Below are 24380 nucleotides of genomic sequence, written 5' to 3'. Positions count from 1 at the left end.
AATGAAGTAATGCAATATTTTCCTAATGGCTTCCCTCTGACTTTGTGCATTCTTGCAGAAGAACCAACAAAAGAATTTACGCTGCCTGCATCTGCGACTAAGACGTCCATCTCAAACCTGAGTCCAGATGTGGGGTATGTTGTAACGATATCATCGTACGCCGGATCGGAGGAGAGTCTGCCCATCTCCGGCCAGATCACACGTGAGTCACCGTGAGCGTCGGTCTGTGTTTGTGTTCGGCACCAAACATCTACTTCAGTCCGAAACCCAGACACCTGAAACCTCCAGTGAGGAAATAAGAGGAACATCTATAGATCGAATAAAAGTCTGAACATAGAGATGTTTCCTCTGTCGCTGAGTCCAACCTCTGGACGCTTCTTTATTTTGGTTTTATATTGAACTTCAGGATGAGAAATTATTGTATTTATTCAAATAATCATTAGGCTGAGAAAGCAGATCACCACAGGGTTCACATTAAGAAGTCACGAGTGACTGTTCTGCAACTTTTGAACTGTGGATGTTCAAAATCCCACTTTTGAAAGCAGATTTTTTGGGGTTGGTTGTAAGATTTAGGATTGTTGTGTCACTTAGAAACAGCTGTAAACAACAGTTTTACCAAAGCCCCTGTGAAAATAGCTTAAGCCAGTTTTTTAACAATGCCAGAGTTTGCAAGCTGTCGACTGGAAGCCTGACGAGACAGATTTCAGTAATTCTGCGGCAGGGAGCCAGTCATGAAAAACAAAATCCAGCTGTGAAGTGTTTCCTGTGGTCTGAAACTGTGTGTGGACAAAAAAACCCCATTGTTTTAGACTCGAGCAGTAAAATTTAATCTAATCTAAAGTAACCGTAAGACTTATTTTAGATTTTTTAAGGAAAAATTATGATTTTATGCCAACACAGATGAGAAGTCTTTAAACTATGACGACTGTAACGTCTCCAGAAAAGTTATGAAATGCTCCTGGTGGAGATATTCTTAGCTTCATCACCGAGGGCATGAAATTCAAATAATAACAAGACAACATGACAGAAATATGTTTTGTTATTACACAGAAGACAGGTTAAGACAGAAGACAGATGAAACAAAGAAAGTCACGAACAGTTGCAGCAGGTTAAGACACCTGTGTGCTTCAATTTGAGGTCTAGCACTTGATGAGCTGTGATCCAGATTTCCAGCAGTGAGTCTAATCTTCAGTAATACTATGGCAGCACTTTGATGGGGACGTCTTTCTGGCCTGGGCGCTGACGATCTGACAAACCCTCTGAGATTCCCTGGAAATCTGTCAAACGTTGCAGACGTCAACCCATCACTTTCACCGTGTGGGAACTCGTTCTGCTCGGTGAAACTGATGGGTCGCTCTGTGAGGAGGAGACGCTGCGGAGAAAAAATGTCAAGCATTGGAAACAAACAAACAAAAGACGAGGTTTGGTCCAAGTTGAGAAGTGTTGAAGAGAAACCGAGACAGTTCCTGACAGAAAATGGTTCATAATGTGACGTTACATGAGCATTAAGGGGTTTCTGCTTGTCTCTAATTTTTACATGTTTTATTGTCTTTCAGTTCAGTCCGGTGGCAGAGGTCCGTCCAGGATGCCAGACCCTTCAGAATCAGTCAGTAAGTCATTGATCCATCCCTTCATTTATCTTAAACCTTAATATGACAAAGGTTTTCACTCCCTGGTACCTCCTCCACTTTTCCACTTCTTGTTCTTTCTCCTTCGCTGCTGGGCGGCGTCCATTAGCCTGAGCTCAGCAGCAAAGGGAGGCTCCAACCACACAACACCCATTGTACAGCAATAATCAAAATTAGGCCCCATAAATCTTAGTATTCGGTCATCGCTTTGGTCCCCTGCCGGCCAATTATGCCAGTGTGAAGGAAGCTGCTCACGCTCACTGGGGGAGGTCGTGGGTGGGGCGGGAGCTGCTGCTGTAGCTGGGGGAGCGAGCGGAGAGAAGCCCAGCCCTGAAGTGCTGAGGGAAGTGGAAACCATTACAGATGCTGATTTACAAGAGCGCTGCTGCTGCCGCCCTGGCTCCGTTCTGCACAGGATGACGAGCTTGTGCTGAATTTTCCTTCTTTTCATGGGAGAAAAGTCAGAAGAAACTCCCAGAAAGCAGTGCAGAGCAGAGCGCCATCTACTTCTACTTGTTTAAAGATTCTGAATTGATGATTAAAGAGTTTTACACTCAACGGGATCATTTGGAAAACTGTTCAGACGTTCATCTTGAGTAAAACAGAGCTTCCATGAAATTAAACAATCAACTCTGAACATGTTCCGTCTTTTCCAACAACTTGTCCAGAACAACTTTTCCACTCCGCTACTATGCTTCTAGTAATTGTCTTAGTTAAATAATTATTTCAACAATATTTGTGTTTGGTGTTTACATTTTCATTAATATTTGATATTTAATATTTGGCAAATAAAAGTGCCATAAATTCTCAGATAGAATCTAGTGAATTTCTTCTACGAAATACAAAACACAACTCCCAACTTTGAATCACCAGTTGTTTCCTTCTATGCCAAAGTTTTTGGGAATGGATCTGATGGTCCAGACCAATGATGGTTAACCAGTGACCGACATGTCTTTACTTTTCCTGTCTGTTCTTTTATCTTTGACTTTTATTTTATACTTTTTCCCAGAATGCTCTGTGAGTGCCATCGCTGATCTTGTGTTTTTGGTGGACGGCTCCTGGAGCGTGGGCCGACCGAACTTCAAATACATCCGCAACTTCATCTCGGCGGCGGCCGGAGCCTTTCAGATCGGACAGGACAAGTCCCGTGTTGGTGTGGTGCAGTTTGGCAGCGACGCCAGAACTGAGTTCAACCTGAACAGATACCTGACACGGGCGGCGCTGCTGCAGGCCGTCAGCTCGCTGCCGTACAAGGGAGGAGACACCATGACGGGTACACTGTCATTCATGTTCTTAACACTATTATCTATTCACTCTAGTTAAGTATCAAATGATTTATTTTTTAGAATGGATTATTAAAAGTAATCTTAAATTAAATATATATATATAATTGTGTGTGTGTGCTAATGAATCATACATTTTTCTCAATACGAAATAATAAGATTGAAATTATCTTAAATGATAATCATTATTTTGATTACTACTTCCTACGTTAATAAAAAACTTGAAACTTCTTGTACTTTATTGAAGCATGTTCAAACTCACCCCATGAACGTTTTAAATCAATACAAAAATAATACACTTCATTTTTATTGGTAGCAAACATAATGACCTCTCTCATAAATCTTCTCACTGCGTGGTGATTATAATAAAGAGGTGATAACACCCTCTGGCTCTGCATTGTTCCCGTGTATTAAAACCTCTCTGTCTTGTTGAATCAGGCGATGCCCTCAACTTCATCCTGACAAACACTTTCTCGGAGGCGGCCGGCGCCAGGCTGAATTTTCCCAAAGTGCTGGTCATCATCACAGATGGCAAATCTGAGGATGCAGTGGAGAGTTACGCCAAGCAGCTCAGGAGCAGTGGGGTGGAGATCTTTGTCCTCGGTATGGAGCCAGAACGAGTTTATTGCATTCCACATCTTATATTTTCCATCTTTATTTAATGCTTTTAACTGTTGTTAGTAACAAAAACAACCTGTGATGACATAATAATGGAACAAGGTTAAATTCCTGCATCATTAACGTTACAAGCGAGTGATAGCAGGTTTTATGTATGTTTATGCTCAAGGTTCAGTGTCAGACTTTCCATGAACTGAGGATGGAGAAGCAGGAGTGGGCTGTTGCTATGGTGTTAAACTAATAACAGCTCATCTGTACAGTCGCTGAAAATGGGTCACTGATTGAAAATAGCTTTTCGAGACATTAAATATGTTCCTAGGTTTTGCAGGAGAAGCCGAAGAAGCACTGGTAATTTCCACTTAAAGAAAAAAAAAACCAAACACAACCTCCGATCATTTCCTGGAGCTGATCCAGACTTTAAAAGGTTTTTAATGGGACGAGTGTGATGGTGTTTACACAAAACACACTGTCAAAGAAAACTTAAATCCTTAAAGTCCTGAAGGAAATATTCAGATCCTCTGTTTCAGTAAAAGTATCCACATCACACTGGAAAACGTTTCACTTATATGTAAAATCTTACATTCAATTTCCACTCAGATTTATTTATATGGCACGCTCATTTCTGAGGTCTCGACCTCGCCATGTAAAGTTCCTTGAGATAATACGTCATGAACAATATGATCTGATGTCAAACCTTTATGTGTCAGATAAATGAGACTAAAGTGCTGGATTTGCCTCTCGGATGCAGGAGCGGAAAAGAAGAAAGCTTAAAAAATGGAACCACTCGAGTAAAGTACCAAGTTAGAGAGTTCACAGCTGAACTTTGAATAAACTTTATTTTGTGTGTCACCCCCAGTCCTGAAACAGAGTTTCTCCACTTGAGTATTTACTGCTCACGTTGTCACACTTTCCACCCTGAGTCGAGGTGATTTTGTTGATTGGGGATGAATCCAGCTCCAGAACTCTGAATCCGCTAATGTGGAAAACCAATGTTGCACTTCACGTTTTTTATAGACCAATTATTTCTTCCAGTATTTACGGAGCTGGAGCAAATACTGATTACAAAGTAATCCTCACTGACTTTACAAGCATGGCGATGAATTCAGTGTTGTCGCCTCAGAGCTCAAAATGTGAAAACAATGACAATCACAACAGCACATAAAGAACATTTCCCCCATTTTCACGAGCTATCATAAAGTGTGATGTTGTGTTCCTCTCGGTCTGCGTTAGGCATTGGGCAGGCCGATGAAGCTGAGATGAAGCTGATGGCCTCCACGCCTCACAGAAGTCACGTCTACAATGTCGCCAACTTCGATGTGATCAAGAATGTGCAGAAAAAGCTCATTATGCAGATCTGCGCCGCGGTCGACGAGCAACTCAGCTCACTGGTCAGCGGAGAAGAAGGTGAGATGTGGTGGTCAAATACTTCTGTACCATGTCTCTGTCTTAAAAACAGACAGAGTGGACATCCTATAATTCTGATGTTATTTTGCAGTGGTTGAGCCGGCCTCTAACCTCCAAGTCCTGGAGGTGGCCTCGAAGTCCGTACGTGTGACCTGGGATGCCTCCATCGGGGATGTTTCAGGATACAAGGTGCAGATGATCCCCATGATGACTGGCAGAAAGAGGCAGGAGCTGTACGTGGGCCCATCCCAGGCGTCGGTGGTGGTCAGAGACCTTTCTCCAGAAACAGAGTACCAGATCAGCCTGTTCGCTCTGAAGGGACTGACGCCCAGTGAACCTGTCGTCCTCATGCAGAAGACAGAGCCAATTAAACTGTCAGTGGGTGAGTGGTTTTACAATTTTCCATCAGGTCAACTCCCAACATGAAGACTCACGAATACATAGATTAACTACTGGTCAACTGGGCAAAAGCACAAGAGGTCAGGGAGCCCTGAACTAAAGTCTTTGTACAAAGCAACTTTTACTTTTCTTTGTTGAAAAGTCATTGAGCTTAGTTCCATGAAAACCTGAACTTTTCCAAACTTTACCCAGAGGAGCTATAAGTACATTCAAATGTCCAAATTAATTGAAGCGACATCTCTTGCCAGCTCCCCAGTATAACAGCTGCGTAATGTCCAGTTGCATCCATGTGTGAAAAGAGCCGATTGTTGTCCAGAGAATTCACAGCGAGTGGGCGTGTTGTTGATGTCTCTATAATTCCTCCCTCATGTTCTACCCGGGCGCCACCGCTCGTCTTATCTAAGCTGAGTATTTCAAGTGGGTGTGAAAGCGTCTCACGTGGACAATGTCTGCTTGTGTGCTGCATGTGTGAAAAGGCAACTGTCCAAAGACTCTTTGTAAACATGGAGATCTTTCCCACACGTCTGTAATTCGCCAATAAACAAGTCCCGCACAGAATGAAAAGAACGAGTGATCAAAGTATTTTCACTGAAGCATAAAGTACTTTTTACTTTTCCTTGGTAGAATGTTCTCTGGGTATGGATGTCCAAGCCGACGTCGTCCTCCTGGTTGACGGCTCCTACAGCATCGGTCTGGCCAACTTTGCTAAAGTGAGAGCTTTCCTCGAGGTGCTGGTGAACACCTTCGACATCGGGCCCAATAAGGTTCAGATCAGCTTGGTCCAGTATAGCAGGGACCCTCACACCGAGTTCCACCTGAACACTCACCACGACCTGGCTGCTGTGGTCAAGGCAGTGAGGACCTTCCCTTACAGAGGCGGCTCCACCAACACCGGCAGGGCCATGACCTACGTGAGGGAGAAGATCTTCCTGACCAACAGGGGGGCGCGTTCCAACGTTCCTCGCGTTACCATCCTCATCACTGACGGGAAGTCGTCCGACGCCTTCCGGGAGCCGGCCACGAACCTGAGGAATTCTGACGTGGAGATCTTCGCAGTGGGCGTTAAGGATGCGGTACGAAGTGAGCTGGAGGCCATCGCCAATACGCCTGCGGAGACCCACGTGTACACTGTGGAGGACTTTGATGCCTTCCAGAGAATTTCCAAAGAGCTGACGCAGTCCATCTGCCTGAGGATCGAGCAAGAACTCCGCACTATCTTACAGAGACGTAAGTAAGATGGCTTTACTCCTCTATGCTGATGACAGCGAACTGTTGGTTGAACAAAGTTCTGTTCATTTCAACATTTATTCTGATGGTAACTAAAATATGAGTTGTGGTTCTTTTTCCTCTTTCTGAAGTTGGATCTTAGCTTCAGCAGCAGAGGTGGGATTTATCCGTCACTTTCAGTCAGGTCTGTTTCTAGATGTGTAGAAGCTGTCGTTCCTCTGCTGCCACCTCTGCTGTTGTATTTGGCTGAGAGAGGTGGGCTGGTGATCATCAGGTTGTTGGTTCAACCCATGGATATAGATGTGTGTTATGAAGTCGCTTCTGATTCTCAAAAGTTGACTCTTGGATTTTCAGGATCCGTTGCTGGTTTGACTCACACACAGTGTGCTTTGGCTTGTATTGAAGATGTGGATCTTAGTTTCATCTAGAAGTGGCTCACTGTACATCACGTACTTCATGTTTCAAGAGTCAGTGAAGTGCAGAAGATTCACTTACGTACTTTGGATGAATCTGGAGAATGATGACAGCCTGGAGACATAAAGAATGCTGCATTTACAACCATTGCTTTCGCTTGTTTCTTCATTTCTTCATTGTTTTTGAAATGTACCAACAGTGGAGCAATGGACAATCAGCGGATTTCTTTTAGGTTGTTGATTGTTAATTCTTTATTCATTTCAAAAAACTTAGAAATACGTTCTTAGTTGTTTCATTTGTCTCCAGTCTGCTCAACATGATGTCATCAAACAATCAAGAGGCTCCACGGGTTCAGCAGATTAAATGGAAAACATACGTGTTTTAATGTGAGCTTGTAAAACTACCTGTCTAGTTTATGATGAGGAACATTTGTTGTGTTCAAAACAACATTTTATCAATTAATTACAGCAGCGCTCAGATGTAACTCTACCTCCCTTCACTGAGGAGCACAATGCAGACGAGTACAAACATGTCACACAAGATGTCTTCTCGGCCGAACCCTCCTCTACCTCAATGTGTTCAACACATGTCCACCTTTTGATACTTCAAGGGCAGGGAGAGTTCCTGCAAGTGGAAACATCGGAACTGGGTCAGATGGAGGGGTGCAGTTTGCATTTGTTTAAACCTGGTCTGAGCACCAGATGACTCAGTTATTACCACACCAGGACAATCAGGGGCTGTCGGGAGTGTCGTCCGTCACCTTTCTGTGGACGAATCTCGACACTGAAAAGCATTCTTTGTGTCTTAATTATTAGCCACCCCAGAACATCTGCAAGTCAAGTTAGAACAAGCAAGAAAAGTTACTCACAAAAGCTTAAGTTCAATCTCTGTCTCTTACTTTGCCAAATGGAACCTCCAGCTCTGCCAGCGTGGAATGTGACTCACACCGGCTTTGATTGCTGATTATATAATCCTTATATAATAATGACTTATGTCAACACAGAGAAGTGTACAGGAGCCTGAACGAGCTGCTCAGTCACAACTCGAGCTGCCGCAGAGGGCGTTTCTCAGCAGCTGCCCTCCTGATGGGTTTTAAATGATAGAGCCAGGGCCGTCGCTCCCACCACGCTCATCACACGCTGCGTTAGGGCACCAGGTGCCGGAGGGGGCACCACAACCGGTTTACTCACTTGTTACTGTCCATTTCTAAAAGACTGAGTCCAATTCATCATTATATGACAGTTCGGAGTTTAACTTCACCTTCTGATCTGCATTCACCTGCCGTTACTCTTCACTGTCTGACCAGAGAGAGACTGAGGAGAACAACATTCAGGACTCTTTGCAATAGTTAGTTCATCACATGAAAACTAAACTGAAAGATAAGTTGCAGTCTTCAGAGAATGAAGTGATCATGTTGGTCCGGGGCCTGAAGAACACTGAGGGACCAGAGTTAAAATCAAAGTGTGGAGGCTTTTTAGTGGGTTTGAACTAGATGTGTGAATTTGCTTTTGGACCAAAGAGAAAGATTCTTGCTGTTGAATATTCGCTCTGAAGTGACGTTAGCTTTGATTCCTGCTTGAGCTTGTGAAACATCCCTGGTGCTGAAAGTCACACAGGGATCTTTGATGCTTCAACATCAAGAGCTAAGTTACAGACGTTAATTAAGCATCTCCAGAAATTAAGCTGAGGTTTTTCAGAGTCAAATAAACTCAATTAAATTAAAAGAGCCAACTGTAGTCAACGGTTTCCTTCTGTGTCTGTGCGAGATTAGAAACAAACTGAAAGTGACGGATAAGAAGAACTCAGGATCGTATACGTTTGAAAATGAATCTTAACTTTGTTTCCTGCCACTTTCTTCAGAACTGGTTCAACCAAGGGCCCTGTCCTTCTCTGAGGTCGGCCCCAGGAGCTTCAGGGCCTCGTGGGAGATCGACGCCAACGACGTTGAGTCTTATTTGGTTCAGTTCAAACCGGCAGATGTTGCCAACGGGCATTATGTCTCCATGTCTGTGCCCGGGGACACACTCACCACCCTCCTCCCCCACCTTAACCCGCTCACCCGCTACGAAGTCAACGTTAACGCTCATTACACCAAAGGGGAGAGCTTACCTGTGAAAGGTTATGAAACCACTTTAGAAGGTATTTATCCACACCCTCGACATTTATCTTTTAAAGCTCTTAAGTAGAAGCAGAACAAACTTAACTCTTTCACCTGTTGCAGAAAAAGGCCCCGTGCGCGACCTGAGAGTTTCTGAGGAGACAACAAACAGCTTCAGAGTGTCATGGCTTCCAGCTCCAGGAGCCGTCACTCGTTACCGCGTGACCTACGAACCCGTTGGGGACGAGCGCTCAAGGCTTGAGGTGATAACCGACGGCCCAGAGACAACGACTGTCCTCCAGCAGCTTCAGTCCCAAACAACTTACCGCGTCACCGTCACCCCTGAATACCAGTCCAGCCCCGGAGTGCCCCTGCAAACCGACGGCACCACCAAAGAAGGTGAGTGTGGCTTTCCATCTATTTCTAATTGGGTTATGGTTGTGCGGAATGTTCCAGGACGCTTCACTAAATATTGAAGTTAAGCCTTGAATCACTATGGCAGATATAGATGTAGTGCCACAAGAGTTAAAGGGTTAAAAGATAATGATCAACAGATGCTCTAATAAATAAAGTGTGAGAATTGTTGTTTCGAGTCGGACTTTGGATCAGAAGTTGATTTCTGAAGTCCAGAAGATGATTAGCAAGTTAAAGGAGACACGTTCACAAGCAGGTTGATCATTTTAATTAGTGTTATTGTTAAATGTCTGCCTCCACTTCTGCTTGAGGGGACGTTCCAGATGGTGCGGATGTGTGGTCCTAACTACTGACGAGGTGTTCCAACAAAAAAACTAATCAAATTCGTTTTTTTAAATCAAGATGATGTGGTGATTCAAACATTCTTGGTCCGAGCTGTGTTTGCGTCTTTTTGCGTCATTCAAAAACCCACAATGGAAATGAGTTCAGACTTTATTTTGATGTCCTCGGGGATTCTCAGCCTTCATCTGTCTTTTGACATTTGCTTGTATTCCCAAACTTTGCCAGCGGGTGCTAGGAGTCCACACATGTTCGACCCCAGTGGAAAGCAAACTCCTAACCCTGCAGTGTTCGTACAACCTGCCACCCATCGAGCTCCTCGTCTGATCCGCCCTGCCTTACAGGGGAAGGAATGAAGAAACAGATTGAAGCTCAGAACGTTGGGAAGTGGAATTAGGCCAAGATGAAGTCAAAGGTGATAAACGATGAAGAAGAAAAGCTGAGGAGATTTTTTTATTCCTCAGTCAACAATCCTATGTCGACCCAGTGACGTTATCGTTGGTAAATTTTTGAAGAGGAGTTATCTCATGGAGACTTTTCCAGCTTTAGCACTTCAGGGGGAGATTACGTATCATCTGTAGACACTAAATGCGGCGGACGCAGCTGGAAATGAAGAAATATATTCCTCTCTACCATGGCAACACTCTGTCTCTCCGTGTCGGACCCTGGCGCTTGCAACCCCCTCAGACCGAGCAGCTGTTCATCGTCCGATACTATTCTTTAAATCTCATTTCTTGTATTTATGACAGTTTATAAAATGGAGCGGAATGAGTCCCAGCCTTGTGCCTCTCTGTCATAAAACACCCAGTTGGATTTTCTCCCCCCTGTGTGGCTTACAGCATTTTTCCCATTACAATGTTTACTGTGCCATGACTTTATCGCTCAAATATGAATCGATGCAGCGCCTTGAGGTTTTTCATGAATTACCCTTTTGCTGTCTTTTCCACAAAGTTGGGATAAAAGCACATAATGCATGGTTACACAAGAATCACTTTACTCTTTATTCCATTTTTTGCTGACCACTCTTAGGAAAAGAAAATGTGCATTTGATTAAAGACCACGACAGTTTCATCACTCAGGTTTGGATCCAGGCGGCTGTCACCAGATCAAACCTACTGTAGGAAAAACACACCATGCAGGCACATTTCTCGTTTTCATTTACACAGAGGCGTTAACACCGATGACTCATTGCTTTATTTTACCAATTATTTTTCAAAGCGGGAATTGTGCGAACTTGCCCCACTTTGCTTTCACACTCTCTTACACTTCTTCACATCCACATCGCTCTGCAGGAGCACACTGGGAGCTTCGTGTCTCGGGTCAAAGACGGTTGGATGGTTTTTAGGCCACAAGCCAAGTGGAGGAAACCTCAAGGCCACAAATACTTACACTATCACATTGAAGGTTGTGGGTTCTCCTCTGCCCCCACGCCCCCAGACTCAAGGAGTCACTTCCTCTGTGTTGTTTCAAGGACAAGTTGTCTGTCTCTGTCCTCTACCAGCTGAGCCTGGATATGTCTCCTTTAACCTTCTCTCTGTCCCCATACTTACTCTGTTTCTGGACAAAAACTTGTCAAAAGACCACAGCTTTGGAAATGTCCTCTTACAGTGGTCCTGATTTCTGCCTGTGGAGTTTGTGTCATCGTTGTTTAAGCCGTGTGCAGCAACAGAGACAGTGGACACGGCAGCTCGCAGGCTGAGAGGGGAAGATGAGAAACAGCAAGACCGGACAGGAATGTCTCCGAGCTAAGAGCAGAGCTGGAAGGTTAGGAGGAGCAGGGAAGACTGACTCATTCCTGTCTCTGTTTCTGTCCTCTCTGTTTATGTCTCTGTCTCCATGTGTCTTTGTTTTGCTCTGCATCCCTGTCTCACCTTCGGTCTTTCCGCTGTCACCTCCCATTTCTCTTCAATTATGTTTTGCTATGTCTCTTCATATTAGCTTCTCGCTGTGTCTCTCGTTTCCATTTTCCCCTTTACGTCTCCCTCGTTCCGTCTTTCTTTGTTTCCTCGTGTTAGTTTCTTTCCACCTTGTGAGGGCTTGCCTGGAATTTAATAGTGTTGTCTGCAGCCTCTGTGTTTCGGCCTGCAGCAGCCTCTGTGGTAGCAGGGCCGTGGAACCAACACACTCCTTTCTTTCCGACGCTTCAGGGGCCCGCACTGGCACAGCAGGAGTCGTGTTGCGTTCACGGTATGGTTCAGTGTGAGGAGACTTGAAGTGCGAGGCCTCCAGACATCCCTGGTGTTGGCCCGCTCCAGAGGCAGCTGGAAGGAGGATCCTCATTCCCTTTGTCTCAGTTGAACCTGTTCAGATCTGCAGACTCTGCTGCGCTGCCGTTCCCACGTTAAATCCAGTGATCTCACGCTTTCTTATTGTAAAAACTTATTTTACTGTACACACTCACGTTAAGCTTCACCAGGATCTCCTTTGTGCACAAGACAATTTCTGTTTACCACCAAATGCATGGGAGCCGAACCGGAAAATACTCCTTCATGCCCGATCAGCAGGTTACAGTGTTTTCTGTGAAATACCAGCTTGTTTCCTAAACTACTGTATAAACGCTGCTTTGTTTTCATTCTGTCTGACGTTTTTGGGACAACAATGGGACCACAGATCCATGGATACGCTCGAGTGTGGTTCGTCTCTCTCAGTTGTTTGGGTGTAAACTTGTCCACAGTCGATGTTTAAAGAAGCTGCAGCTGCTTGTGGCTTTTTTCTAGTCCTTCACTTTGAACGCTCGTTTGGAAGAACCCCAAAAAATTGACATGAACCAGGACTTCCTGATCGTAGGTCCAGCGTAGCGTGGCGCTGCCGTGGGATGGAAAACCTTACAACACAGTGGAGAGAAGGGAACATCGTCAGATTGATTACTGATAATTAATTCTGAATGACTTCCACAGAACTCTGAAACCAAACTCTGCTAACGAGTGTCAGATAAAAGAGATTTGATTGATGTGGTTGCATTTTTGCTTCCTGTTTGAGCTTGTGTCCATTAAACCCAAATTTATATCATCAGGCGAAGCTGAAAATACCGTAGATGGTCGTCAGTCCTGAAATCGTGACGCTTTGGAAATCGAAAGCTTTGATGCTTTTCGTGTAAATCAGTCCCAGACCTCCAACCTGTCCTCATCTGTCAGTGTCTTCAGCCCTCAGCAGCGTTTCCAGACGCTCCTCGGGAGGCGAGGTTGAGGTTGAGGCTGGAGTTTGGACTCGTTGTCTGAACATATGAGGATGAGGCTTTACTTTCCAGCTCAGCCAGAAATAGGGCATTCAGAGTCGAGCTACGAGCAGACGTCGCTCTGTGCTCCCGGCCGACAGCACATCACGCTTGAGTTTAGGATCGGGATGAACTGAAGTTTAAAAAACATTGATTGGCTGGAAAATGTGCTGAACACTTTAAACATGTTTCCGTCATAGTTTCCATCAAACTCTAGAAAGATTTGAATCAATTTGTTAAACCATAATGTTTTTTTTAGCACAAACAAGCTTTACACTGCACCAGGTCCTTGAGAATCAGTATGTCGGTTCTGAAACTGGGAAATTGGATTTAAAGTGTTCAGTAGAACCACATGTTGAAAAGACTCAAATTAGACAAAATAATCCCTCTTAATCTTTTCAGATCTCTTCCAAATGACCCAGAGCAGAGTGAATATGTGTTTGAATCAAACTTAGCAAACATGTTTATACATATTAACTTTGCTTTTATAGACTTAATGTGTCCTAGACTACTTGTAAACCTTCTCTGTTTGCTGGTTGTTTAGTTTGTTAACAGGATTAAACAAAATCTACGGAACTGATTTCCACTAAACTTGGTGGAAGGATGTGGGTCAGGAAACACTTTGATGTGGATTTGGATCAGGGCGTCGAATTGATTTTCAGTTCCTGTAACATTTGTTTGGACGTTTTTCAATATTTTTTGATTTCTCTGAGAATAATTCATGAGTCTTGATAAAAAAAGAAATCGGGCACATTTAAACGACTGATTCTTACGAGTGTGTGTGATTTTCTAGATGTTAATGATATTTCATATTGTTTATCTCCTGATCTCTTATATTTTGGTATGACATTGGCAGACTGTTGTTTTTTTGATTGTCTTTTAAAGAGGAGAACTTGCTCGCTGTTTAAATAAAGGTTTGACTGAAAGTTTCCTGCTATAGCCTTTGAGCCACACAGGAAATTAGAACCCTCGACTCCGCTGCCTTGCTTAGAGAATTCGTCTTCTGATGTGGCAGAGCACCAACTACACTGCCAGAGAGAGTTTTTTACTTTCCTGCCATCTGGGCCACCCGTAAGAAAACAGCCGTCACCCTCTGAGATTCAAGGTGCTTCAAATGTCTGACGATAGATGGAACATGTCAAGTGGCCAAGTTTACACAAAGTTATTGGCCGAGACTCTTTCCACTGCGACTGTTCCAACGAGACCCAGACTCAGACTCCTCCTCCAGCTCGGAGTCAGAGAACAAGAGCCTCGAGCTTTAGATGTAATTTAAACCACAGAGGAGTCCGTCTCTCTTCTGGCTCTTTAGATCAATTTTTACTAATCGGATCGTTTCATCTCCACTCACGAAATATTAACTTGATTGTAAATATTTCCACATTTAAATGGAGAAACATGAGTCACAAGGTCAGCTCATTCCTGTCCCTTGCTTTTGACGTCATTTGGCGTCCGAGTCTTTGCAGAAGTGATCGAAGTTACACGCTCTCGACCAATCACAAGTCATTCAAACCGAACTGATCAGAAACACTTGAACAAACATCAGTGAGAGAAGAAGGAGCTGAAACGACAGAATCATCTTTGACAAACATCAATTCTTAGTTTGATCCACGTCCCAGCTGCTAACATGGAGGAGTTTAATGACCTATATTGCTGTCATGTCGTCCAGGTTTATTTAAAGTTTATATATTTGGTCAGATTGACAGATGGAGAGAAAGAGAGAGAGAACAGTTCACATCAGCTCCATTCATGGAACATTTTTTCAGAGCTACATCTGCAGAGTGGCAGATATTCCATTCTCCATCTGACCACTGTCTGTGGTCGTTTCCGAGAGCGTCCACGCTCGTCTTCCTTGAAGCAGATAAAAAATGGCAGCAGCTGTGGAGAGCTGCTAATGGAGGCTGCGGCAGCGTCCGAGTGACGACGACCGAGCGGCACATGGGAAAATATCAGACGAGAATAATAGTTACATCAATCTGTTGGAATCGTTAAAGCTGTTTTCAGACCTGCACTTTAGTCCAGACATTTTCCTGAAATGTTCTGCATGTGAGGACAAAGACGTCTGAGTCAGTTGCTCCAGATATTTTTTGGAACTTTTCCAGCAGCTCCTTCGTAAAACAGCGTTAACGGGCACATCCACAGCTCATCACCAAAACATCTGGAGCTTCCTCGTCTGTCCAAGTGGACGTCTTCGTCTTCTACGTGCACGGCTCCTCTTCTTCATCCTGAGACATTTGTGTTCTTCCAGTTTCACGCCCGTCACGTGTTAGAAACCTCAGAGACACGCCCACTCGCTCACTGAGAAGATTCCAGATGTTTTACTAGAGGCTGCAGGAGAAGATCCAGAACATAGACATTTGTCTTCACATACAGAACACGTCAGGAACATGTGAGGAACACGTCAGGAACATGTGAGGAACACGTCAGGAACATGTATTGAGTTCTGTTCAGTTCTGATTTTATTTATCAGATGGAACCTTTCAGATTAAAAGCCTTGAGTCATTTTTGCAGCCTGTGCAGATTTCTGTGGATCTGATATCTTTGTCATATGTGAAGTCTGTATCTCATTAATGGTTTTTTCCGCAGCTCATCTTTCTGTCTCACCACATTTTGCTCATTTAAAAAGATGATAATTTAAAAGAGGACATTTCTGGAGAGATAAATCTGCTCTCGTCACATTCAGGCTTATTTCATCTGAATGATTTAGTTTTTTTTTTCTTTCAGTGCAGAAACACTCGGTCTGGCCCTCGTCAGTGAACACACTTCAGATTTTTTTTATGAAATATCCTGATCCTTGTTTCCTTGAATCCGAACCAGAAACAATTTTTCCGACCATAAACATTTCGGGAGCTGTTCCTCCAAAGATCTGCATCTACTGGCTACATGATAAAAATGATTTATTTCATGCTGCCTCTGTTGATTGTGGAGCTGGACGTGATTGAGTGGGATAATTATCACGTTGTGGAAACTTGGCTCCTCGTTCTCTGCAGCACCTCCTCTCTTCATGTTGTCACATTTTCACTGAAGAGGGATCACGATTCCTCCTCTTCCATCGTTCACAGTCTCAATCATCTGCTGTGTTAGTGTAGGAACGTGACCACGTCTTCCTTTTCACCAGTCTGAAATAAAATAATGTTGCATGCGTCTTTGTTTAACTCCTTCCTGTCCTTCTCGTTTTCAGACGTGGGGCCTCCTAAAAACCTGGTCACCAGCGACGTGACCGACACCAGCTTCGTGGCGTCCTGGACGGCAGCGCCTGGGAACGTGCCGATGTACCGCGTGAACTGGAAGTCGCTGTTTTCCAGGGAAGCCGGAGAGAAAACTGTCCCGGGACACGTGACCAGCACCGAGCTGGACGGTCTGACTCCGGAGACACTGTACCAGGTGTCAGTGGTCGCAGCCTATGGTCACAAGGACAGCGACCCGCTCAACGGACAGGAAACCACTGATGGTAAGAAACACAGTGTCCCCCTGACGCCCACTGTCCACCATCAGAAGTGGTCTCCTGTTTATTCATTTCTGTTCACACGATATACTGCACAGGTAGGAAGCATCGTCTCCACTGAACCACACGACGTTACTCTTCTTTGAGCAGCGACGACTTTTTACCTTCTCACCTTCTCGTCACCTCTGCAGCTCGGTCAGGGTCAGAGGAACATTTTGGAAGCTTTCGCTTTATCTTCAGCTTTAGACATTTGGCAGAAAACAAAATGTTTTTGTGATTTTGAGGAAAATTGCCACATGAATATAATCAAAAGTTCATTCAAAACATGTTTGAGAGCGTGAAGAATCGAACAGTTTCTCCAAATTATACTTCTCTGCTTTTCCCTGCCATGGAAATGATCCAAATTTAACTTTTCATTCTACATCATTCTCAAACTGATTGGAAGCGTGTTTGTCGGGTGAAGCATCACTGCGACGACAGTTTTTTGCGTTTTTTGCAGAAGTAACATAAGAAACAGCTGAGGGGAATATGACATGTTACGACGTGTGTGTCCTGAGAATGATGAAAAGCACGTTGACATTCTTCACAAGAGATGAGACACGCTCTAAATATGTCAACACATTCCTCTAAGTTTCTCCACATGGGAAATCAAACTCACAAACAGGCCACACAAAACAAATCACTGTCAGAGTACAGACTGTCCCTCGATGCAACACGACCATCTCCTCAGTTCAGAAAACTTGGACGTTTCTTTCAACCGATAAAAATCCTCCAGAGTGAAATCAAGCACTTTGAGAAACTCTCCTCTGGATCATTAAATAAACATATTATTCCCGTTGCAAAGTTTTTTCACTTGCAGCATCATCGGAATAAGTTGATTTCATTTTATTGGCATTTTCGGAGGGTAAAAGGAAAATGTGGTGAAAGTTTCCTCCGCCGCCAATTGATGATTTCTGGTTCAAAGCCTAATTCATAACCAGTTAGTTTTGGCAGGAAGCTGACGGTTCTCCTAACGTGATTATGATTAAATATGACGAGTGCTCGCAGGACTGGGCTCGTCAATGGACATCATGGTTTAAATTTAAAAATAAGTCAATGATGAATGAATGAAGCAACTGTGCAACTTCTCGACCCAAGAGATGGAATATTTTAAACTCAGATATTTCAGTTTGGTGCCACTCAGCTCTCAAGATACTTCAAACTAAAATCCATCATTCTGAGAACCAGTCAAACGTCTGACACCCGAAGTTTAACTTATGATCTGGACCCTGTCTCACTCTTTGTTTTCAGCCTCTGCTGCTGGTAAAACTCTGACCGTGTCGGACGAGACCGAGCGATCCATGAAAGTCGCGTGGACGCCTGCGCCGGGCAAGGTGGTCAACTACCGTCTGAAGTACGTCCCAAGAGATGGGGGCAAGGAAGTGGCGATGAAAATCTCTGGGTCGGCCACTTCCACCGTCATGAGGCGCCTGCAGCCGAAGACCACGTACGACATCACCGTTCACCCCATCTACAAACGCGGGGAAGGAAAAGCAAGGCAAGGAGTAGGAACGACACGTACGTTGGTCCATAATTCAACCCTCTGAGAGAGTCCACACTTCTTAACCAAGACGTTCAAACCTCAGCTCGCTCTCAAACTTTATCTTTGGTGAAATGAAACAAAGAATCTGCTGCTTTTTTACGGTTATTATTTGTTAAGTACAAACGATCGAGTGCATTTCTCGAAGGAGCTAATCTTTAACTCCGCTGACATCCAGGGTCTCGTCTGTCTGAGGTCACATGACTCTGGTTTCGGACCAGGATGTGGTCTGGATGTTCCCTCTAATGTCAAAGAGAGAAATTGAAACCACTTCTCTCACAGGAAGCATTAACACAATCGATGCTGACCTGGAAACCAAAGGGACGATGTCCTTCAAGTTGCAGATTTGTTTCATTGTTCCACCGAGATTCTGATTTTAGGAGCAAGTTGTTAAGATGAATATTTCTACACTACAGGTGCTGGCAGGCAGCGTCTTTTCACCACGACACTAAAATCACAGTCAAACACTCGCTCGATCACACGCCAGCGTTACTAACACACCGCATGACACTGGGCTTCTCTAACAAACGACACCGGGTCCAAGGAATTGTTTTATGGACTAATGAGAAACTGGCTTGAATGTGGTGAGGCTGATCTTTCAAACCTTTGCCAACAGTTTGAAGGTTTGTTGATTTTTTTTACCTTTTGTGCAAGTTGGTCCTGAAGTCCTGCCCCGGGGTTCTTCTATTTCAGTGTCGCCCTACAAGAGTCCGCAGAACCTCCAGACCTCAGAACCCACCAAGAACAGTTTCAGAGTCTCCTGGGATCCAGCTCCCGGAGACGTTCAGGGCTACAAGGTGACCTTTCACCCCAGTGGGGACGACATTGACCTGGGGGAGCTGCTCGTCGGCCCCTATGACAACACCGTGGTTCTGGAGGAGCTCAGGTAAGTTTTCCTTTGATTGAGATATTCAGAGGAATTTAAAGGTGTGATTGTAGAACTCGTCAGAAAAGGGAACAAGTACAAATTTAAATCTTTTACACCACGTTCTTATTCTCACTATGAAAATCTCTGAACTTACCCAAACTAATTCAGGTGTTGTTTCCTTGAGCCTAAAATAATTTAACGAAAACAAACACCCATGATTGAATTCATTTTCACTTGAGACTAAAAGAAGAAATTTATTTCCCCACAGAGAAACTTTGGCATTTTCACTTAAAAAACTCAAAAATGAGTAATAATTGCGGATTTATTTTGATTTTATGGACTTTTAACAAACTGTGGATTTAAAGTCAATCAACTGTTATGAGACATGAAGTTAAAGACCAGCACTTATTTCTTCATCCAACATCTTGTTTTATCATCAAAGTCTTGTTGTGACAGACAGAAACAGTTTGAGGTGATTTTGTTTTTCCCTCAGGGCAGGAACAAAATACTCTGTTACCGTGTCCGGGATGTTTAAGGGAGGCGAGAGTTCGCCTCTGGCCGGAGAAGAGAATACGACCCTCTCTGACGCTCCTGAGCCTCCTCTTCTCGACCCCTCTGGTAAAAGCTGATAGCTCGACCACACTGCATCTCACACCCTGTTGTCAGCAGCTCTACGGAGAGCAGGCCTGCAGACCAGATGCTCTCTGAGCCAAGTCGCTTCAGAGCAGTGATCAGAATAGAGCCAGAGGGCTGAAGTATTTGTTGTCGAAGGGAATCAATGTCACCGGCGCGTTGGGATTGCAGAGTGAAGTTTGACGCAGGTGATTTTAATCAGTGCAAATGATTTCGATCTGCCTGGCTCGTGTTGCCTCTCCTCCCTCGGTGTGATCTCTCACATGTTATTTGACAGACACGCGCTGAGGCGTTGACACTAACATTTATAAATTGCCTGATTGGACGTCGTCCTCGACCACCTCACACGTTGCAGCTTTGCCAGAGTTTGACCTTCAACAGCGCTGCCACAAACATCACATCGGTATTTTTTGGCAAATTGTTTTTTCTCATGGAAAATAAGTTTTTCCCCATTTTTTAGTTTTCTGATGTGTCTCGGCTTCCAATCATTTTTTTATGGTCTTGGATTTTGGCCGTCGCATGAATATATGAAGGTTCCAGAGGAAGTGCTGACCCTGGGCACAGATTCCTGCTGTAACGTGGAGCAGGTCGTTAAAAGTTTTATTTTGTATTTAAACTTTCATCTTTTAGCAACGTGTTAAATACTCGACACTGACGTCAAACAGTAAGTCTGACGTGAGGCTTGTCGACCATCACCTCTACGTTTTGAGGACAAATCACAGGATGTGTCGAGGTTCCAGTAAAAGTCAACATGAGCAGAGATAAGACCATGACAAACATTAGACTCATGCAACAGCGAGTTCCAGCTAATTTAACAGGGAGGCGCCTTTTTCTGAAACGTTACAATCAATTTTTATGGTCTGCAGTTTTTCTCTTTTATCAAACTTTTTCTTTTTCCCCAAAAAACTTTCGACTGCATCAAACTGTTCACGTCGATAGAAAACGACAACATGACTTAAAAAGTCTGGTCGTCAAGAATGAACTTTGTCCCTCCGCTTTCCGACATTTTATTTAGACTTAAGATTACAAACTAAAAATGTCACACACACAAATCTGACGCTCGTAAGGTCACACCTGCAGCCTCACTTCACGGTTCCTCGCGTTGCTCATGAGCGAGTTGTTTAGCGGCGGCGGTTAAACTCAAACATTCTCAGTTCCTCTTAGCGCGAAGCATCTGTTTCTGCAGCCTGCTGACAAAGAGCTGAAGATTTAGAACGATTGTCTCCTAACATGTTTTCACTTGCACACGCAGGGGCCCAGTTTTTAATCGCTCAGCGTCCGCAGAGCGTGTCGTCCTCGACACGTGGACGAGCGGCCATTTTTTTATCCCTACAGGTGCCGCGGGCAGGAATGTGCGGTAACTTTGTGGAGCAGGAGCAGGCCTCGTATATCACAGTGTCAGAGAGGCCGACCCCTGGAGTCGGAGGGGACGAGCCCGGTGTCGGCCAGGAAACACCACAGGGCTGATTCAGCGCTGGATATAAAACAAAACGACTCTGGAAGAGAGAGAGAGAGAAAAGGCCCGAGGAGAGAAACGGAAGCTGCCACACAAAGTGTTCTGAGAATGAATGATTGTGTTGCGTTGTGTAAACACTCTGCTGTATAAACATCTTTGTCGTGTTCCATTGTGAGAGTTTTGTGACTTTACTTCTGCTCCTCACTTCTCTCTGATGCATCACACACTATCTCCTCCCACTTCTTTTCCACACCGTCCTCACACGAACACGTTCATCTCTGACGGACTCTCGTAAACCTGAGCGGACACTCGCGGCGGGTGACCGTGTCGTGGGTGGTGTCCGTCTCGACTGTCCTCACCCTCACCGTCTCTCCGCAGGCACTCAGTGTAACACCGCAGCGATGGCGGACATCGTGCTGCTGGTCGACGGCTCCTGGAGCATCGGTCGCATCAACTTCAAAACCATCCGCAACTTCATCGCTCGCATGGTCAGCGTCTTCGAGATCGGCCCTGACAGAGTCCAGATAGGTAAAGTATCCACTCCTGTTACTGCTCATACCAACGACGACCACAACACTGCTGTACGTCTTCAGACACCCTCAATACTACTGCCAGACATTGTTTAATAATACTGATACTACTCTTAGAGCCAGTGTAGTACTGTAGATTGTATTTATAGGTTTGTTTTCCCTGCAGGTCTGGCTCAGTACAGCGGAGACCCAAAGACTGAGTGGCACCTGAACGCCCACCTGACCAAGGCGTCGCTGCTGGACGCTGTCTCCAACCTTCCGTACAAAGGAGGAAACACCATGACAGGTGATTTCATGTGTTGTTAGCCAGAGAGGACTAAACCAAACCTAAACAAGGAAATAGAATTCCTCTCTTTGTTTGGATTCTTCGTCAAACCCATTTATTTGCGTCACACAGGAATGGCTCTGAACTACATCCTCCAGAACAACTTCAAAGCCAACGTGGGAATGAGAGCCGAGTCCCGCAAAATCGGCGTCCTGATCACTGACGGAAAGTCCCAGGACGAAATCGTTTTCAACTCACAGAACCTGAGGGACAGCGGCATCGAGCTGTACGCCATCGGTGAGTGATATCTGTCAGCTGGGAATCTGAGACGTGAGGATGAGCTCTGAAGTGATGGTGGGATGATGTTGACTTCAGAGAAGTTTGGTGAAAATTACTAATGAAAGTTTTCATGTTTCAGCTCTTTAGGTCGTTTCAGTACATTTATGAAAACATTTCTTCTCCCTCAGGTGTGAAGAACGCCGATGAGAACGAGCTGAGGTCCATCGCCTCCGATCCCGACGAGATCCACATGTACAACGTCAACGACTTCAAATTCCTTGTTGACATCGTGGACGACCTCACCACCAACCTGTGTAACAGCGTCAAGGGTCCAGGTGGGAAACGAGCGGGAGAGCGTCAGAAAACAAGTTTTGAATTCTTCCAGTTAAACTTTAAGTTGTCGTGTTTTTTGAAATTTTATTTTAACACATAAAAACATATGTTTGAGCAAAGGAAGGATCTAATATTGGAACTTTAACAGCAACAGTCTCCGACTCGAGGACAAGTCGTTTCGGATTCTACCTTTTAAAGACGAACTGTAAAGTTGAAATGCTCGGCTGCAGCTGTACCTTGCAGTTGATTCTTTAAATGCTGCAGCGTCAGATTTACACCTTCTAGTAATTACCGGTGTTTGAGGTCAGATGGAAACTTTACAGCTTCAGGATGTTTTATTTTTCCGGAATTTACAAAACCACAGTTTTGACTGACAGCCATAATTTTCTGAAATTTTATTACAGGCTTTTAGGCAGTTTAACAGACGCTCGAGGGCTCGACACAGACAACCTGAAACTCTAGTCCAAGTAAAGACACTTCAGCAGAGTTACACTTCCTTTGGTTGAGCTGTTTGGATGAGGAAACTAAAACTGAGTGAAATGGATCAGAGAAAAGAACCATGCACTCATTGTTATTACAGAGTGAGATCAAGTATAAAATCGATTATACTCTCAAATTAATACAAACAACTGAATAATCACAGATCAGTCGACTTCACCGACGACCAGAAACTATTTAAACTATTTCAGATCATCGACGTTCCTTTCTCTGAAAGTGCTTTTTGTCTGTAAATCAGTTTTAAGAGGAAACTTTAAAAAAAGCCTTTGTCAGAGCCGCCAGCTTCTCTGTCAGCGGAGCAAACTCGTCCAGGGCAGATTTGTGGCGGCAGAGTTCACCGAGTGAAATACTTGACATGTGGGATCGTATTCCAGCTCCTGCTTCTTCCCTTTCAGGAGGCGAACTGATGGAGCCCACCAACCTGGTGACCTCGGAGGTGACCCACCACTCCTTCCGTGCCACCTGGACGCCGCCCGACATCCCTGTGGACAACTATCGCGTCACTTACGTGATGGCAGCAGGAGGACCCACCCAGGAGGTGAGCTAACGCTACTCCACTGTTCCGTCCCTCTGTAACCTGGTTCAGATGTTTAAACCTGGTTCAGATGTTTAAACCTGATTCAGATGTTTAAACCTGGTTCAGATGTTTTAACCTGATTCAGATGTTTAAACCTGGTTCAGATGTTTTAACCTGGTTCAGATGTTTTAACCTGGTTCAGATGTTTAAACCTGGTTCAGATGTAAAGAGTTCAAACCTGGTTAACATTCACCATCTGTTAGAAAAACAATGTTTATTAATTCATTAGATTTTAGTTTGTTCTGTGAATCAGGTGACATCTGGACTTCCTGTGAGTTTAGTAAATAATAGTCACAAACGAACTCTGGAACCTTTAAACCCTCACTGCTGAATATTCTGTTGTTTGTCATCGTCACGATTTAAAAAAGATCGACTCTCCCACATTCCCACGTCTGGCTTTTATTCAGAGGCCCCGTGCACTCGGCCTTCGCCGACTGAAATCTGGATCTCAATCGCTTTAGTGAACCTGCTTTCAGTTTGCACTTAACCTCCTGTCTGTTCCGTCTTTAAAAACCCAGCGCTGGGTCTTTTCCATCCTTTGTGCTTTTATTGGCTCTTGTCAGACGGAGCCTGTGCAATTACACTGGAGCTCTTCTGAACTCAAGCAGAGTTTCCACTGGATCCACTTAGTTTACCGCTGCAGACCTCACACCGGGCCGAGACGCCTCAGCTACCAGCCCGCTCGTCTTTTATCTGGTTACCTCAGACTGTAAAGAGTGATGAAGAAAGGCTCATGAGATACTTGATATTTACATGCTGGGGTTTAGTGCAGCTCTTATCTACGCTCAGCGCAACAAGAAAGTGAATTCCTGAATTACAAGCAGCCGGTAAGACGAAGCGTCGGGGACGAGATGAAGCACAAACGTCTCAGGCTTCTGGAGC

General features: G+C 44.5%; 1 protein-coding gene across 3 annotated transcripts in view; it reads left to right on the top strand.

Annotated features, from left to right (window-relative positions):
• col12a1b (collagen, type XII, alpha 1b) overlaps positions 1-24380 on the top strand; it is an 83967-nt gene that overhangs the window by 5352 nt on the left and 54235 nt on the right. For all 3 annotated transcript variants that reach the window (XM_069515391.1, XM_069515390.1, XM_069515392.1), the window contains exons 4-21: positions 59-202; positions 1557-1610; positions 2638-2901; positions 3350-3514; positions 4760-4933; positions 5025-5315; positions 5957-6559; positions 8834-9112; positions 9195-9470; positions 16217-16486; positions 17771-18037; positions 18753-18945; positions 19421-19545; positions 21395-21544; positions 21713-21832; positions 21944-22108; positions 22279-22425; positions 23317-23459. In XM_069515391.1, coding sequence (XP_069371492.1) covers positions 59-202; positions 1557-1610; positions 2638-2901; positions 3350-3514; positions 4760-4933; positions 5025-5315; positions 5957-6559; positions 8834-9112; positions 9195-9470; positions 16217-16486; positions 17771-18037; positions 18753-18945; positions 19421-19545; positions 21395-21544; positions 21713-21832; positions 21944-22108; positions 22279-22425; positions 23317-23459 — 3830 coding nt within the window. The remainder of the gene's footprint in view (positions 1-58; positions 203-1556; positions 1611-2637; positions 2902-3349; positions 3515-4759; positions 4934-5024; positions 5316-5956; positions 6560-8833; positions 9113-9194; positions 9471-16216; positions 16487-17770; positions 18038-18752; positions 18946-19420; positions 19546-21394; positions 21545-21712; positions 21833-21943; positions 22109-22278; positions 22426-23316; positions 23460-24380) is intronic.

The sequence above is a fragment of the Paralichthys olivaceus genome, chromosome 19 (genome assembly GCF_024713975.1).
Source record: "Paralichthys olivaceus isolate ysfri-2021 chromosome 19, ASM2471397v2, whole genome shotgun sequence".
NCBI lineage: Eukaryota > Metazoa > Chordata > Actinopteri > Pleuronectiformes > Paralichthyidae > Paralichthys > Paralichthys olivaceus.
Note: the sequence above shows the minus strand (reverse complement) of the source record. Positions and strands in the feature narration are given on the sequence as shown.